This window comes from Alligator sinensis, unplaced genomic scaffold (genome assembly GCF_000455745.1).
Source record: "Alligator sinensis unplaced genomic scaffold, ASM45574v1 scaffold1139_1, whole genome shotgun sequence".
NCBI classification, from domain to species: domain Eukaryota; kingdom Metazoa; phylum Chordata; order Crocodylia; family Alligatoridae; genus Alligator; species Alligator sinensis.
The window spans coordinates 323,828-342,751 of NW_005842413.1; the positions used below are offsets into that span (position 1 = coordinate 323,828).

The following is an 18,924-nucleotide window of genomic DNA, read 5'->3' on the forward strand; positions in this document are numbered from 1 at the left end:
TGAGAGCCTATCTTCCCAGATGACTTCAACATGGAGACTTGTGTAAGATTTTGGTTGAAGTAAGCATGGAGGAAACCACGCGTTAAAGACAGCAAAAGGATACCAGTCCAAAGGTGACCCACATCATGTCCCTATAACAATGAAAATGGGTCTCAAACACACTAAATTAGTCCTTCATGGGAACTAATGATACTCGTATTCCAATGTGTATCTCAAATTGAAGGCTCAAAATGAAAGATTAATCTTGTCTCTCTTTAAATGTCTGTTGTGGTCAGAAATGTTGCCTTTTAGTGGTGTGTAGTATTGCTGACATCAGGAAAGGGGGATGCCTCAGTTCAGTTGACAGGATTTTTCTTGGTAGCTTCATGTGCCCTGTCTTTATGGCCATTAGTCGTCATCCCATCTTTTCCGCCACCAGTTCACTTTAAAAAGAATGGCAGGTGGGAGACAGTTGACTACAAGGCAGCTACCTTGGTTTGGATTTGTCAAGGTTATAAATTCTACATTAAACAGGAAGTGTTTGCAGGCTGATATTTCTTTATCACTCTTTCTGTTCCTCTGTATGGTCCCACAGCTCTTGGCCATAATTCTGAGTCATTCCTGCATTGCACTGGACAACAACTAGTCATTTCTGAAGTTTTGCAAAGGTGGTAGACACTTGTCTGAAAGTATAAATGTCATTTTGGTTTACTAAATAGCCATAGACTGGATTTTTTTTTCTTATTGCCAAACAGCTGAATAGCATGAACTTGACCTTTTTCTGCTTCATAAACCCTTTTGATTTAGCCTTGCCACTATACTAAGTTAGGTATTCTTATGTTTGGTCAGTTATGGCAATAAACATTAACAAACTGTCATAACCTTCTGCGTTCCTGACTCTGAAAGGAAGGGTGAAATATTTCAACAATGGTCCCAACACTGCATTGCAGATCTAGGATAGTGCAAGTGAAGAACATAAGCAGTCATCCAAAATAGAACATACGCACATTAGGACTAGCCTGGCATCGAGCTCTTACATATTGGCGTTCTCTGCCTTAAATTGCATTGTCATAGTCTGATATTGTCGTGCCAGCAATGCCTTCAGTGAAAATCAGGGAACCTGTTGTAATAAGATAAGCCAGTAGGGGGCACTCAACAGAATAGTATTGCACACTCCAAACGGTAGCAGACGTCTGTCCTATGTATAAAAGATTATTTAAGTAGAATGGTTTTAAATTCTGTGTAGTCATTTTCAAGTCAGCCTCTAGCCATTAATGACTCTTGACATTGTAAAAACAGTGGAAACTGACCTCCCTGGCAAAATAAATAATTGCATGTCAGGCTTGAATAGAGAGCTGCAGCCAGAAATAAACTTTTCCACTAAAAGGACTCTATTTGACAGGTTCTGTTTCCAATAGGGCTTGGGGGAGGGGGTGGAAGAAGGGGGTTTCTGTTCCTGCAGCCATCCTGGGAATCTTACCTAGAAGCAGGGAATTTTACCTAGCTCTCATCATAGCAAATTTGGCTCCTGCAGATCTGAATATAGATGCTGAAGTACCTGTCTATATTAACTAAAGGAAGGTTGGATATATCATTACATTATTCTAACTTCAAGGGGATCAGTGCCGTTTATTGTCAGTTCTGCTTCTGAAATTACATTGACTGCTGAGACCAAAAATACTACTATTATGAATGAGAACATACTTCTTTAGTAACTAAGCAACTTATCTTAGGCAGCCCCTTAAATACTCCATACCTTGAAGTACCAAAGTACCATCTTTTTTTAGCAAAATCCATTAGTAAAGCCTTTCCTGTCAACAGTATTGTATCAGCAGTGTGAGCACAGTTCAGTGCTTAAAATGGCTATATGCTAACTACATGATTAAGCACTCCCTAGTGTGGGTCACTCTTTTTTTTCCTTAGATGTCTCTATATTCAGAATGACACAATCCCCCCAGGCTCAAAGCCACTGTCATCTTTCCTGAAGATGCTTTTATGAATTTATTTTCATGCTGTTGCATCTACTATGTGCCTTCTCTAAACTTTTGAGTTTTTTTCCCAGGCACTTCTGCTGCTGGCTGTGACTCAGATGTGTGAAGAGAGTGAGGAGAAGGAAGAAGAATGTGGTTATGTGTAAATGTTAATTAGAGACTTGTTCCTACTGTGCCTTGTTCTTCAAGCATTTAATCAACACATGGGTAGAAGCAAACTGAAATATGCTGGAAGCCCTCTCCTCCTAACTTCTAAGGAGATAAAGAATGTGCTCGCAGTAATGAGAGGAAAGCATACATTATTGGGTAGAAAGCACCTGAAGAGCAGTTTTCTTTCTGAGCGTATAGAAGAGGAACATTGGGAATCACACAACAGGGGAAGAATAAATGAGGTACTGCGCAGAGCACTGCTAGTGGGAAGAACAAAGCAATTAGGCAGGAAATTTGTTGTCCCTATCCTCCCTACCCCTTCCCTTCATGAATATGAAAATTAAATACTGACCTAATTAATGTGCAGTTCACAACATACAGCATCTGTGGTCACAGTTATTCAATAACCTCCCTGGATGAGGAGGGTGCTGCTGCCCAGCTGTTACATAGTGTTGTGGCAATGTCTTCCTGCAAGCGCATAAATCGCTTGCACTGGTGGCCCAGCAGCTTCTGCATTCCTGGCCACCCAGTGGCCCATCTTCCACAGGACCAGGACCATGACCCTACTGTTCCAGTGTTTGAGGCTGAGGGTAGGTGGCTGGGAAGTGGTAAATGAGGGTTTGAATCTTGAGGCTGAAAAGGACCTAGAACCTAGATCTCCCAGTTCCTGGAGAGGTGCCTTACTTCCTTTAGGTGGGTAGCTCTGTGCCATCTGTATTCTGCCACACTCGGTTATGGATCTAGCCTCAGAAGACTAGTTCTTGTCCTGCTCAAGCTCTAGTTCTTGGACAGAAAGAGGAACCTAAGATACAAAAATGGAAAGAAGTGCTAGCTCTTTGCAGCTCCTGCTCAGCTTGTGGGTTTCTGTCTCTTCCGTGGCACCTAACTTCCCACTGGCTGTATAGAGGGTGTGGGTGCCTAATACTGTTTCTTTGGTTTACTTCCTGGAGCTAGGTGCCTAAATTTTAATTATAGCCAAGCCAAAGTTGGAGGCACATAGCATGTTTTTCTGGATCTCAACCTAAATTTAGACAGCGTTGATGATAATGAAGAACCAGATAAGTGTAAACACTGCACAAATATATTTTGATACTCAGGGTGTTTTGAATTTTGTTGCTGTTCTAAAGCCTGGTTTGTCTTCAAAGTTTAACTTTTACCTTCCTGATACTTCTGCATCTTTGGTTTGAGAGTCTTTTTTACTTTGTATTTTAATTTTTATTTTTTATAGTTCTGCTGTGTGGCCTGTTAGATAATTAACATGAACACAGTTCCTGTCCTTTGCGCACACTTCTGTAGTTAAAGCTCCATTACCTTTTCAATATAAACTCACAGTTTTAGGTTTGAAATCTTTTTATTGTAGCTTTCTCAAGCTGCCAAAATGTAGTGTAGCTTTTTCCAGGCTTGATATGATTAAGTGATTTCAGCGTTCTTTTAAGTTGCTAGTTCAGGAAAAAAATTCAGGTAACAAAGTGATGACAAAGGTGCCTTTTGTGGGAAGACTATATATTTTTAAGAACAAGCTTCCAAACATTACCGAGTTAGTACACAAGATAAAGCAAAACGCCTTCTGGGAGATGACTTTCTGATTTTGTAAAAAAAAATGCACCAAAAATTTGAATGCCAGGTGTTATAAGAACATCTTAAAAAGGCAATATCTACAAACTGAATTAACGTTCAGTCATTTGCAGCACAAAGAAACTTGAGCTGGGCAACCAGGATCAATAAGTGTCTTGTTGAGTGCCTTGAATTCCAGCTGCACACCTAGTCAGGGGAAAGATTGAGTATTACTTTGTTGATTAAGTATCCGACCTTGAATTCCACATGCATCCAAAAGTCAACAGGAGTTTGTGCAGTAGAAGAAATAATAGACCAGGCCCTTGGGGAAATCTTTGACTTAACAGAGCTTTTTTAGATGCAGAGCATACATAAGCTAAATCTAGTTGCATAAGGCCCTCATAGTCCACTTAAATGTGAACTCAAAATACATAAAACTTCCCTGTATAATTGGCCAAAATAAAGAAACACATTTTCATACAGTGAATTACAAATTGTATTTTAATGTTTTTGTAGACAGACTTTTTTGGCATTGTCTGTCTGATTCAACGTTCTTTACAAACTGAAGACCCCTGGAGTATTTTGTGAAGAAACAAGTCAGTGGACGCACAGAAATATAAAATTAACTTGTTTCGTGCTTGACATCCATGCAAATAAGATTAGAGAACACCATGGTTTAAGATAGGAATGTATTCCCTAACATTCTGATTTTTAAAACATTGATGTCCAAACTAGACTCTTCTCTGTTTACTTTCATTCCATTATCCCTAGTTTTAACCTTCATAATTTCTGGTGCTTCAGCTACTTGTAACTGGTCATCCTGACAGATTTTTCACTTAACTAGTGATTTTGGTTGCCTCAGATTGATAGGTTTAAAAGGTGATTGATCTTTCTTCATAGGACAGGGATTTGCACTTCTGAAATGAGGCCACCTGAGATGTATTTGAGAGTTTGGCATACAAAATTGCTTTTTCCCTGTTTATGACAATTGGCTGTGCTGCAACATATGTCTTTTTTTTTAATTATCCTTCAGTAGATAAATAAGTCACTCTTTTTTTTTCTGAATTCTTTCCAGTTTCATTTTTCTGTGCAGAAAGAGTTCACTGTTGTCTTATAAAAGGTTTGCCTTCTTTCTGCTCAGTTAAATAGGACTTGTACACAGAATCAAAGATTACACTGACTACTGCATGCTTCAATGCAATTTCAGGTCTAAATTTAAAAAAAAAACCCTATCTAATGTACTCAGGATGTTGCTTTGCAAATATGAAGTATGTGGAAGTGCTGATTGGGAATGTTGGGAATATCTCATTCTGCTGAGTGGGTATATGTATCACTAGTTTAAAAAGTGAAAAATGTTAAATTGCCTTTCCTCTTACCCATATATCTAAGCTTTGTTTTTCTAAGATGCTCCTCAGATTGTGGTCCCTTCCATAATGACAATTATTGGAGTAGTTTCAGTGAAGCCAATCACAGAGTGGCCTCCAAAATCAGCCCTTTTTTAATGAGGCAATACGTGAAGAAAAACTCTTCAGAGAGGAACTGAAATATGGTATTATCTAATACTATTTCTATCACTTGTATTAAATAGGAGAGATGGAAGTGGTGTTTGTGCAAAGCCTCAAGGGAAGGAACTGGTAGTCTGACATAAGTTAGCATATCTTCAAGGGATGTACAACAGTTAGGAATGGTTTATGCATACATAAGTCTTTTCTGCCTGAAAAAAGGATTCACTTCAGTGTCCCATGCTGGAGCCTTATACCTGATCTTGCACCACTGATGTTGGGGAAGGTTTTGCCACTGAAGTCAGCAAATAGAGGATCAGGATTTATCTGGGCTGATAGATGCTTTTGCAAATGACACCGTAGGTAAGTTGAGCAATATTTATAAAAGAACTGCAGTAAATCTTGTCCGTGACTGAAAGATGAACTAATGGCAAATTTGCTTTGCAGAAACCAAACAAATGAATTCATTCACAGTAATTACAAGGTTTTGGCTCTCTGATTCCACACTTGCAATGCTTATTTTATCCATGCTTTTTTTTCCGGAAGGACTATTCACTCATTCTTTTAATAGTGACATTGTTTTACATAGCTTATTTTTAAAAATCCTGTTGAAATTTCTACAGTTCTAAGCATTGGGCTAGCTGGTGAATGGGCATGTGCCTGTGGGTGCAGAAAGATGTAATGTTTGCTTCAGGGAGTGAGCAGAGCATACACACGCCCTTTGGAATGCTCCGGAAATGGTGGGAGCAGTCCCAAGATAACCTTGTAAGAAGCAACTACTATTTAGAAGCATTTCAATGCAAAATGTTTCCTGTTATATGTGTATGCGTTACAGGGTATGACAGGAGGGCTTGGTCCTCCAGCATCCCACAATGCTTTGCTCCACTCCACCCACCCTGCCCCAGGGGAAGACCAGGACAGACTCAACGAGCCCTGCCTCTGCCCTCCTTGAGCGCACCCTCAGGAGACTGGAGCCTCTGCATCACCTTGCCAAAACAAGGAGACCAGAGACCCCCCATACCTCTCCTTATCCTGGGGTAAGGGGTAGGAGAGGGGAAGGCAGGGGATGGGGGACTTGAGAGCACTCATGGACAGTCAGCTCTTCTGCAGAGCAGGGGATGTAAAGTGCTCACTGACTGCCCTCAGCTGGGGGAACGGAGTCAGGATGCTTCAGTCCTCTGTTGCACCTCCTGTCTGGAGAGCACACAGCTGCATTGAGCTCTGATGATTTTGAAGTGCTCCCCGCAGCACATGCAGTAGGGAGCTATACGGCCATTTGTTGCTCAAGCATTTCATTCTTAAACTGCTTTAGAGTGCACCTGCACTTTGAAGAGCTTCAAATGTTGTGCGTCTGTGTCCTGTGTCTGTCAGCAGAAGCTTTTGCTATATGGCAGGTTTTTTGTTTGTGATATAAGTGCCTGTTTAAGAAATCCCACTGTTCAAATGCTATTGATTTTCTCCCCCCTCACTCTAGAGATATTTACTATGTGTTTTTATGTTACTAAAGTCTTGGAAACAGAATGTAGAAAAAATAAGTAATACACATTTTATTAGTTCAGAATATAAAGAAGAGTAATTGCCAAAAGGCTTTGTCAGTAACGTTTGCCTAGTTGTACCTATTGCTAATTAAGAGAAGAAGCAAAATGACTATGACTGCCACTGCAAGCAGATCCCAGTGTGGTCCAAGAATGTTGTCCAGTTCTGACAGTTTCCATTGTGTAATAATCTGTTTAGAGCAGAAAGGGAGAGGTTAGCAAAGCAATAAAGACCATTTCTTATACTTAAAATGGAATGACTTTTCCAAAGTACAAAGTGAAAGTATTATGCTGCATCTTCACTGTGAGTTTTAGATGTGGTATCAAACTATCTTTAAAGGAAGCTATGGCACATAGTAAGCACAGATGAGTAAAGCATATGTTTTGTGCAACAGACATATGCTCTTACGTTTTAGTTTGCTCTCTGTGGAAACTGTTATGAGAAATACAGTCCTGGCCCTAGGACAACACCCAACTTTTTCCTATGATGGGGAAATTACCAGCGAACTTGGATGCATAAGAGAAGCACAGTTACCACCAGGGCTGGATGAAAGAGTCAGTTGCTATGTCCAGGGAAACAGATCCAAGGTTGTGTTTGCAGCCCTTGGATCCTGTTTTATTGTTCCTTTTGAGCAGATAGACTGACATCCTTCCCTTAGCTAGCTGTGTGCAAACAGCAAAGCAGTAGTGTTTCCTTCAAAACGCTACCAAACAGAGACAACTGAGGATAGTAAAAGATGAGTAATAACAGGGCTCTCTCTCTTTGTGTCAGACAAGGAAGTAAAGGAATCAATAGTAGAAAAGGGTTCTAATCGTCAAGTCGGTTACTGTTGATTAATGATGACTCGACTCATTAGCACTGAATTGTTGCAAGATGTCTTAAAAACAAGCAAGGGCCTCTCTTCACAGGGTGCTGTACACCTTGGGCCTTGTGAACTGAGTATTCAAATTCTGATGCTCTGTGTGCAGTAAGGACAGTTATTGTCAGGCTTTTTAATCAGATTAACCTGTTATGGTCTTTGTTCTCACCTGAAAGCTTTGATAAATTTTAAGTCATGCTTGAATTAACAATTAAACATAAGTTTCCTTTTGTGTGGAGTACATTGGTGCAAATAGCAGTTGAGTTTTGAGACTGGGAAGGTTTATGTAATTTAAATGCTGGCCCTGCTTTTATTGAAATATTTTTGGTGCTTTATCTAGAATCTGGCATATGGGTGCAAAAAGAATGCTAAGTGTAAAAAGCAGTAGTAGATCTAGACCTGTGAAAGCATTTTGGTATGTCAACATCCATACTTACCTTGAAAAACTTCATTTCTCTGAGGAGAACAGTAACTTCTAGTTTCAAAGTTGCTAAGAACACTGGAATGGAAGCATCTGGGCTTGTTTTTGCTGCAACAGCATACCACATCCTAGCCAAATATATATCCTAAGAAATAAAAGGTGTCCTTTTTTATTTGTGCAGTTAGATGACTTTTTGGTGCTTTATTGTGTTTGCTTGCAAAATAATGTGATCTGAAGTTCAGAACTGATGTGTTCACTGGAAAAACTGAAGAGTTTACTGAGGGGCTTTAATATAATATTCAGATTCATTTTTTTCCCCAATAACATTAGAATCTGGGTTCCATAACCAACTGAACCGAGTTGTTGCTAGATACCCAAGAGTAATTTCTTAGTTCTGAAGTAATATGTTTTTATCCATACTGTTCTGTGTCTCAGTTACAGGGTGTCACTTTGGTATCTAGGCACCAGACATAAACTTTAGAACAGGGGTTGTCAGCCAGGGATATGCGGAAAGGGGATACGGGGTACATGCATGCAGGTGGAGATGGAGCGCCGCCACCTCCCAGTACTTTAATTGAAGAAAAAGTAACTTATTCCTCTCCCCCCCCCCCCCCCCCCAAAAAAAAAGAAGTGGATTCTTTGAAATTTGTTTCCTACTATCAGCAGCAGCTTACTTTTCATGTGAAAATGCCCTCCATAAAATCCAAGATTTTGAATCTAGAAGGTATCTTTAAGATCAGTACCTTTTCCCTGAAGTTGGAGAAAATTCACCAACTTTGATGCAAGTTCTATTGGACTCTTAGGGCTAGCCCCAGAAAAGGATAGCCACCTAATTTCCAAGGTGGCTAGTCCAAAATTTAGATCCTCAAAATCTTAACTCAGTTTCTGCTTAACTCTGGGTTGCCTAACACCTATCAGTGCCTATTTCTTTGTGAGTAAAGTTTCATGTGCTCCTCAAGTTCTATTTTTGGACATGGGCAGAATTGCATCAGTTTTGACACTGCTGAGGAGATAAGTACCTGTCTAGTGTCAGGATTCATAAATTAGTCATTCCTGAGCTTATGTTTGCAGGGCCAAATTCAGTAGCTGTTCTTAGATTGCACCTAAAGGTTCAACACTGTATAAATGTTATGGAAGAAGGTAGTAGTGGTGATTTCATGCCTCCTTTCTCTAGCAATTCAGTATTGGGAGCACTCATCTAAGATATGGGGGACCTAGACCCAACTTTCTCTTCTTCCTAAAAGGAATGTATATGTAATACTCACTCCTACCCCAGGTGAATGCCTCAGTTACTACACCAGAGGGTCATGCATAGTTTCTGCCTCATTAAATATTTAATCAAGTGTGACAGCTTCAAGAGCAGAATATGGAGTAGATTGGCTGTGCGGGGTTAAATTCCCTCATGCAGAAGCAAGAGTGGATCGCCCATATCCATGGGTGCTTTATATTTGTAAAAGGAGGATGGGGATATAGCAACCAGCTGTTTTGTTTTTGTTTGGTTTTTTTTTTTTGGGGGGGGGGGGGGGGGGGCTGCTGGTGTACTAGTAGCTTTCTAACTGCAGAAGATGACTCAGGGATGCATCCTGAGGAAAGAGAATTATACATTTATGCCCTGGAGAGGCACAGACTTTAACTACAGCATGTCTTGGCATTCCTATAAGCTAGCATAACTCGTTTCCCATTCAATGTTTGTTTTATAGATCTCATCCTGAGGCATCCAGTTCTTTTGTGCACGGTATAGGGAGCCTGGGTATCTAACTCAGACTGGCCAGTTTCAGAAAAGTGAAATCTATAATGTTCAGCCTTATGGTAAAATTCACTTTGTGGATCTAGCCCCTAGTCAACCTTCTAAGTTTCTGCTTTGCATAAATTGTTAAATAGCTTTGTCTGTTTTAATGTATTTTATAAGCTTATTCTTGGAGAGCAGTGAGTTCTCTGAAACACATCCACATGCCCTAATAAATATAATACTTGAGACTAATTTGTAAAGGAATCTTGGCAAAAGACAAATGGATTTTAACACTAATTTATGTGCTTGCCTTCTACAAATTCATTTTCAAGCCCCTAACTGATTAGTTGCTTTGTCTTGTGTATATAAATGGCCTATTTAATTCAATAGGAAGTCAAGTGGAAGTCAGCATTTGTTAATGGATACTTACAAAAGGCAAACAGTGAGACACTTTAAATTATTCCAAGTAAGCAGTAATTCTTAATTTATTTCTAAAGATAAAAACACAACAGCCCAATTACATAGTTTCCTTACAAAATGTAATGACTAGATGTATCAGTTTAGTTTAATTAAGTCCATAAATAAAACTCTCAAATAGGTACTTTCTGAGCAGAACAGTAAAATATAAATCAAGACAGTAAAATCCTAGAATTTTTAAGGGCATTGGCATGAGCAGGCTAGACTGGTTGGTTGCTGAGGCTGCATATCACCTACTTTTCCTGTTTTTTGGGTTTTTTTCAGGTCTGTCTCCAAATTTCTACTTGCCAGTGATTAAGGAGTATAGATTCAGTTGGATGATTATTGTAAAATTATCCTATTCTTGGCTAACAGGCTGTAATACTGCAAGGACAAGACTTGTATGATTTTCACCAATGCTTTTCAAGAAGTACCATTATATATAGTTATATAGTATATTAGTAGTGCAAGTACAATAGTATACAAGTTATATAGTACCATTTCTGCATGTGCACTCTTAGGGAGTATTGAATTCATTTGTCCTAATTTCTTACTTAAGGAGTAGAAAAATGGGATAGTTTTGTATAGATTTTATTTAGTCTGGGGAGGGTGGGAAAGAAGCACTGGGCATTTAGCTCTACTACATGGCCTTGAATTGTGATATGTGGAGGTACTGTTTTACAGTGGCATTTGCAAGATGTCACACACAGATGCTTCCTGTTCCCTACAACCTGGTCCATGATGCTAGAATGTCGGGACCAACAAAATCCTAAGAACAACAAGCACCTTCTACTCTCCAGAGATGCTTCATGTCTCTTGTGAGTGTCAGGGAACAATCCAGTTCTCATCATGCTTAGATTTAAGAGTGAATGGTGCAGCTCAGCCCATCAGTTATAAAAGCCTAGAAAGATTCTGATATTATAAAAGCCTTAGTCTATCTGTCTGTCCATAATGCTTTATTCGCACTCTGATTTGCTGACTGAAACAGCCAATAAGAGTGCTCCAAGAGTGTTGGGACGAGACAGCATGGTGGAGCACTACCATAACAGCGGGGACACAGGTGACGGAGGAGAGTGGAAAGAGGGGGCCAGCCCCGAAGCAGTGGGTAGGGAGGGTGGGGGGAGAGGGCCCATTCCCCCTGACCAGAGGAGAAGTGGGGTTGGGGCTAGACACAGGGCTCAGTCCCCGCATGATGACAGCCCGGCCCTGAAGCAGCCCTGAGGTGGCGGCAATGGAGGGAATGACACCGGGGTGGGGGGGCGCGAGACTAGCAGCGCTGGCCTCCCCCTCCCTGCACCCACCTGAGGTGGTAGGGAGCCGAGGTGGGGGAAAATGGGCCTGGACACGGCGCAGTGGGAGTGGGGGGAGAAAGGGAGGGGAGGGGAGGGAACGGTGCTGGACCAGAAGTGGGAGTGGGCTGGACACGCTCCATCCCTGCCTGCCCTGCACCAAGGGCAGGACCAGCAGGGAGGGACTGGGGACAGAATGCATGGGTGGGGGCAAGGCCAGCGGTGCTGATTTTATCCCCCTCACCCTACCCCCTGGAGGCAGGGGGAGGGGAGGAGCAGGCCTCCTCCCTGCCTTGGGCCCAGGTCTGGGCCCACTCCTTCCTCACCCCCCTTCCCCACATCAGCCCTGAGCCCACTTCTACCATCCCCCTGCTGCGGGAAGGGGGGAGTGGGCCTGGACCCCAAGCAGCAGTAGGGAAGGAGGGGGGCGGACACGGGTCTCCATCCTCCCGCCCCCCCATCATTCTTGATGGGCAATTGGCTAGTCAGTCATAAAAACCTAGAAAGATAGAACTAAGCTGCAGTGATCTGCAGAAAGTAGTTGTTACAGGCCATGACCCTCAAATTTGCATTTAATACATCACTCTTCCCCTAGGGAGTGATTTACATATTAGAATGGAAGTGCTGGACAGCTGTAGTAATGCAAAGTACAGGTGATTGCATCTTCTCCCAAAAAACAAGTTCTTAGTAGCTTCTATTATAAAGATTTACTTTAGGGAGTCTATAGTCTAGACTAGTGGTTTTCAACCTGTGATCCGCAGACCCCTGGGGGTCCACAGACTACATCCAAGGACTCCATGAAAGATGACTATGATCAATCAAAAGTATGTCAATACCTACAGGTGTCTGCACCTCCATTCAGAATTTCCAAAGGGGTACGTACCTCCCTTCAAATGTTTAGGGGTCCGCAAATGAAAAAAGGTTAAAAACCACTGGTCTAGACAGAGGTTTGTAATCTGTCATAGGTACAACTGTAGTCTTAAAGGTAAAGAAAACCCCTTTGCTATAGAAGCAATATATGCACAGGCCCATTGTATTGATAGAGTAACTGAAAAGACTTGCCAAAAGTAACAGGAAATTTAGGGGAGACCAGAAAATAGCTTCCCTTATGTCTGAAATGGCATATCTTTGTATTATCCAAAGCGTTTCTCTCAGTTCGTTGTAAATCTCTTTAACCTTAGGCTATCTATAAGGTGGAAACTAGAATGCCTGTTTACCGTTATCAAGGGTTAAGCATGAGACAAGCACAAAGCACTATTATTCACATAGTCTCAGAGGTAACAATGCAGGCATTGGTGACTTTGGGACTGAGTGACCCATTGCTTTATTCCAGTGTAGCTCCATTGTAACAGGTAAAGTTGCTAACGTGATGTGAAGGAAGTCGGGAACTAAGGCTTTCAGATTCAAAGGCAAGCAAAGGTTTGGTACTTTCACTCTCCCATCACTTGCAAAACCCAACCAGTTAAAAGTAAGGAAATGCACAAGTCCGGATGATGATGTCCATGCAGAGCAAACACTAAGTACAAAAAAATACCAATTACTTGGCTTTTGTCCTGCATTGTTTTTGCCAAATCCCTGGACTCTAGCAATTTGCCTTTAAAAACTTAGCAGGGTGCTGTTGTACCCCATTAGCAGAACATGCAACTTGAGGATGCCAAACCTGTCTTCTACTGACTTCCCAAAGAATATCTAATGAAGTTTAAGGTCTTGGACCATTTCAGGGTATTTAATTATTATGTTATCTAAAAGATCACCTAGCACGCTTTGAAAAGCAATAGCTGGTAAAGCTCAATACTGTATGAATGCAGCTACTCTGTGCAAGAGACCGCTTTCTTTGGGTAGTCTGAGACACCGAGACAAACTCCCAGCAGAATGGCCTTCCATTTGTGATGCCTTCCATTTCAAATGTGACGTGTATATCAGAAACATAGAGCTGGAAGGGAACTCAGCAGGTCAGTTTGTTTAAACATCCTGCTGAAAGCAAGATCATCCATGTCTAAACCACCCCAACCTTTGCCCTGGATGTTTCTGACACAGAAGTGTAATGTTTATGTATGTTCTCGTCTATTTGTATGGGCCAGGGAAGGGGCAGAAAGTAAACATCTAATCCTCTCTCTCTGAGGACAGGATCAGAGAGAAAACATTGCTTAATGTCCAGGGTGGGGAGGTCAGATTAAGAGTCTGCAAAGAATACATATTTCTTCACACAGTCTTTAAAAGCATGAAAAACTAAAGACTATTTTTTGCCTCTTCTGAAAGAAATGCAAACTGTGGCCCATGTGCAACAGCTTCTGTATGCATGGAACATCAGTCAAGTGCCAGGATTAGGGCCTATTTATTTAAGGCTAATTAATGTTAGCCACCTATTCAAGGCTATGCACAGACTTCTACCACAAATCAGTGTCTTTCTATTGACACTTTTTCTACCAGTGTTCACATGCAGTTGGAATGTATTAACACTACACTTAAAACTGTTCTCACCAGTAATGTGACTTTTAACAGATGGTATTTCTCACTCAGCAGTGTGTTCCCCTTCAAGGTGCTTAAATAGTAATAAAAATGCACTAAAAACCAACAACCCCTGGGCCAGTTAACACTTTGTATTGTAACAGAATGTGCATCTCTGTTTGTTGGTAGCATATTTTGAATGTAGTACAAGATCTGATGTTTTTAACCAGTCTTTCCCTTTGTTAAGTGCCTATGATTGTGTGCAAGTGATGTATTAAATAACTGTGCTATCACTTGACAACCTTTACCCATCTGTGAAAGGACACTTAAAGCAAGGATGAAGATGGTTGACTGCCTTTACCTTTGATTTTGAAGTTTATAATAAAATACTGCTTCTGTTAACTGCAAAGTTTGAGCCTCCCTCTTCCAGAAGGGCTCCTTCTACAGTCTGTGACAGCACACAGTGATTGTGAGAGAATAAAACTCTGCAGAGAAGGGCATTGTAAATAAAAAGGTTCTGACTAAGGCAGTCATGCAGATGGGTTAGGGGAGACCCACCATAGGAAGCTACCAAATGTGTAGCTGTATGTGTGTATTAATGGATCTGGGGAGGAAGCAAAGGTGAAAGGAAAAAGGAAGCTCAACCAAGAGGGGAAGTTGGCCAGCAAATTTCTTGCATCGGGCTTTATGCCCTGTTCATGACAGAATGCCTGATTCTTATCACTGAAATTCAAAAGACTGAGGAAAAGCAGCACAAAAGGAAAGAAGGACTCCTGGATGAGATTGTTCCCTGTTGCATGTCTATAATAACAACCAGTTTTCTTATTTTCATTGCTTTCTGATAGATTAGCTGCAACACAGGTTCAGTTTCTTCAGATATACAAAATGTTGGAACTTATTCACCATTCTTGTTTCTTCCCTCACCCACGTCTGCAGCATGAAGAGCTTTCTACTGGTATTCTACTTTCAAGCTGCATTGATGAGTTGTTTGCTTTTATAAATCCCATGATCTTGTTTTTGTTCTTTAACTAAGTGCACATCATTATTGGCTTAAGATTCTTGAAGTTCATTCTGGCTCCAAAGTCATCTATGCAAATAAGCTAATGCAAAATGAGGATCCATGTAACCAGAGCAAATTCAACGAAACGCATATGTCTGTGGATGTTTTTTACTATTTGCTTGGACTTAGTAATACTTTAAGTGCTTTGAATTTTTCAGCTGGAAGGCTGTATCATTCTTGCAAATAGTGACCTCTGTTTCACAAGAGATTTTTACATGAATACATTTCGGCAAAGAAAATAAAGGCCAGATCTTCACAATTATGGACATATGACTGAATAGCTCACGTGCTTACCCTGAAAATGTAATAGCATGGGCAAATAGCCCATTACTCACATAACAGCTCTTTTTCATATGTAATTCCCATGGTTGCTCTTACCATTTTATGCAAGAAGCAAGTATATCTAAGAGTGATAGCTTTTACTGAACCAACTGCATATTTGGGATAGAGTTAGACAAACTTTTGAATGCAAGACATTCTTCTTCAGGTTTCTAACCCAACTAACCAAACCTAGCAGGTGGTCCAATAAGAGAGAACCTGAGAAATCCTTGCCTCTCACATAACTCCTGGACCATCACAGCTATAATATCACTCTAGCACTACTTTATCATATCAGTAATTTTGTGCACAAGCTAGTTGCAAAATTCCCCAAGAGGAGAAAAAGAATGAAAATGAAATGAGGAGAAAAAGAATGAAAAAAACCCAACCCTTAAATGGTTGCTACTATTACATGCTACCCTGAGCAGGGGCTTGAAGCCTCAATAAGGGGTAGAGGATATGTTCTTAACCCAACAGGCTTACACAGGTATCAAGTTTCATCCCAGTGGATTCCTGGTCTTCTCAGGTCCTGGAAGTTCAGTTTGCCAAGGCAGTGCTGTCTTGCTGACAGCACGGGTCCCATGAAAGAGAGGTTTGCTTATAACAACACTATTTTGAATGGGCATACAGCACTTCTGGCAGCAGGCTCTCTCTTGCCCTGCATGCCTCACTATGACTAGGCATTATTTTCATAGCTCTCCCTGACTTTGCTTATATACCAAAGGACAAAGGTTGGAAAATAATTTAAGAAGAGAAAAGCAATAAAAATGGGAAAAGCTATCAGATGGGCCTCTACTGTGGAAAATGACTGACAGTGACCTGTATTTATCCTCGCTATGCATTCAGGTTGAGTTTCTGCCAGTCCTTTATATTCACCCTGGGATACAACTCGAGCTACTGTCTGTCTTTTGCTTCTTGTCACCAGTAATAAAGGTTTTGATGACTGAATGATGCTTGTAGTTATGCTTGAACACCTCCATCGCTTTTGCTGAGTCTTTTGACAATTTAGTAAAATATTCTTGTTGCATGTGAGAGAATCAAATTCTGTCCCTTGTACCATAGCTGTGGTAGGTTGTAGGGCTGCCAAGAGTGAGGAGCAAACATTCACTAAAAGGAACCACCCTAATTTGGCATATGCATAGGTGGCAGAACTAGTGACTTAAAGGGTGTCATTTAAAAAGTGCTCTTCCAAGTGCCATGGCATTCTGAGTAGACTATAACAGAGCAAGATAATGGATAGTAAATCCTCTATCTCCTGCCCACCTTCTCCAAGCATTCTCTTATCCCGTTGTGCAGCTACAAGAGCTGCCCACAAGACACCAGCCACACCATGGCATCATCTGGAGTTATGGTGGGGTATACCAAAACCTCATCAATCCTCTTTTGATTTAACATATTTGTACCTGTAGCAGCAGAACCTTATTTTCCAAGAAAACAGAGGAGAGAGACTCACAAGAGGAAAGAGCAGTCAGTAGAGTGATAGAAGAGTCAATCATAGGACCTAGGCCAGGACTCTTGCAAATAAGTCAGATCAAGGACAGGGATGTTTACAAGACATTACTTTTGTCAGGCTACAAACTTGTAGCTCAATCAAAAATAAAGCTCACATCCAAAGCTGGAGCTTGACAAAGAACCTCCCCCCAGCCAGTAGGTGATAAAGGGTTGCTCTGTAACACCCTCCAGCCAGTAGGTGATAAAGGGTTGCTCTGTATCTGCCCTCACCCCATCACCTTACAGGCTCATTGATGGACTTGTGAGCCTTTTTAACTTACTTGTGTTTTAATGGGCTGCTGGTGTTCCAGTATTAGCACTCCTTTCACGTTCCCAGCCTGCAGGCTGCCCCCTCACCCTTGCTGCCTTTAAAGGAGATGCAGGCAGCCCCAGGACTGGTAAGTGACCCCTCCCAAGCTGCTTGTACACCTTTTAGAAGTCCAGGTTTGCAAGCAGCCTGGGGCACTGGTGGGTCCTGGGCTGCAGGAGCATTCCCCTTAAACTCTGTGGCCTACAAACAGTGGTAGGCACTTCCTGCATCTAAGAGTAGTAGGCACTTTCTGTGTCTTGGGCTGCTGCCACACAAGGCACTTAAAAGGGTGTGCAGGCAGCTCCAGAACTGAGAAGTGCTTCCCCAGTTGTGGGCTGTCCACACACCTTTCTGTCTCAGATCCAGAGGCTTCCCCTTCCCGGTCCCACTGTTTGATAAGCAGGACAGGACAAGAGACATTCAGTGAATAACTTCTCTGAGGCAGGTTTGCCCTTTTAGTCATGTAATAAATGACTATCTGGTATGTTACCATTTAATGCATGAAACTTGCATTAATTGCACGATACATGTCACACTTGCCAGAGGCCAAGGGAAGAAATTGAGGTAGAGAAGGTAACAGATAGGACAGGATGTCGAAAACCTGAGGGCGCTGGGAGAGATAGGGAAGCCAGACAGAGATCCAGGAGGAAATGGGAAAACATAGGGCAGGAAAAGATGAATAGAGGTGAAGAAAAGGAAGCCACAAATAGAAAAGGATATAACCAGACATGGAGAAATGGGAAGGAGATGATAGGAAAGAGGAAAAAAAGACAAGTGCACACACGATTTGAAAGTCAGTTAGCTGTACAGATTGCCTGCTTCATAGAGCACAGAGTGAATATTGGGCCTGCAGTGGGAAGGGCTAAAGCAAACTGATACTTTCCCCTCTTGCCCTACAAACTTAGAATTAGAGTTGGGGATTTCTTCATGATTCCAAGGCAGCAACTGAATCTCAGCTAAGTTATGAAAAATTATGCCTTTTTTTTTCTCCAATCTTTTAAATTCAGCTTTGTTGTTCTTACTCTAAATTAATTGACTGTGTATTTTAATTTGAGTAAACTAATAGTCTTACTGGTGTCCTGTGGTTATGAAACACACAGGCTGATCACATTGTTCAATCTGAATTTCCATTTTTAATGTACTAACTTTCACAAACCATCTTCCTATTTGTGTGTTTATGGGATCAGGTGGAAGATCACTCAGCTGTTTCTCACCGTGTTATTTCCATGCATTTTTGTATATCATAGTCTGTTTCATCCTCCTCTACAATTTTAATAATTACTTTTCCCCTAATTTTCTCCCAGATGAGAACTAGTGCCTCACCCAGCATATTTAATCAGCATAGTTCAAAACTATACCTGTTCACGCTTTAAATTACAACATCTGTTTGTTAGTTTTACACATGAATGGGTCCATATGTGCTTCATATTACCTTTGGAATACCTAAACCACGTTCATACATATATGCCAGATTAAACATGGCTTGAGCATTATGGTGATCAGCTGCCAGGCTGTAATAAAATGCTGCTGTGACATAATTCTTCTTGGTTCCATAACCGTAGAAGTGGTAGTCTCCAGTTTTGACTCTAGCAAATGCATTGCCTGGTGAAAACAGTAAAAAGAAAACAGTCACGGCAAAAAAATCTAGAGTTAATTGTGCTTTTTGCCAAATTTGCTCCCCTAAAAAAATTACTTTCTTTTTTTTAATTGTTCAAAATGAATAAAATGAAATGTGCAGGACTAAGATTTTATATTATTAACAGAAACTGGATAGTGTATTTAAGAGGAGGGATTTGAGTCACAAGCACATTTAGAACTGTGAAGCAGGAAT

At 41.1% G+C, this 18,924-nt stretch overlaps 1 protein-coding gene across 1 annotated transcript in view; it reads right to left on the reverse strand.

Moving 5' to 3' along the window:
• Nucleotides 1-3,838: 3,838 nt before the first annotated feature.
• The window catches only part of SEL1L2 (SEL1L2, ERAD E3 ligase adaptor subunit), a 63,078-nt gene continuing 47,992 nt past the window's right edge, over nt 3,839-18,924 (reverse strand). Inside the window, exons 15-18 of the mRNA XM_025211562.1 lie at nt 18,526-18,695; nt 8,009-8,137; nt 6,793-6,902; nt 3,839-3,881 (exon numbers count right to left, since the gene is read on the reverse strand). Of these exons, the coding sequence (XP_025067347.1) occupies nt 3,839-3,881; nt 6,793-6,902; nt 8,009-8,137; nt 18,526-18,695 (452 nt within the window). The remainder of the gene's footprint in view (nt 3,882-6,792; nt 6,903-8,008; nt 8,138-18,525; nt 18,696-18,924) is intronic.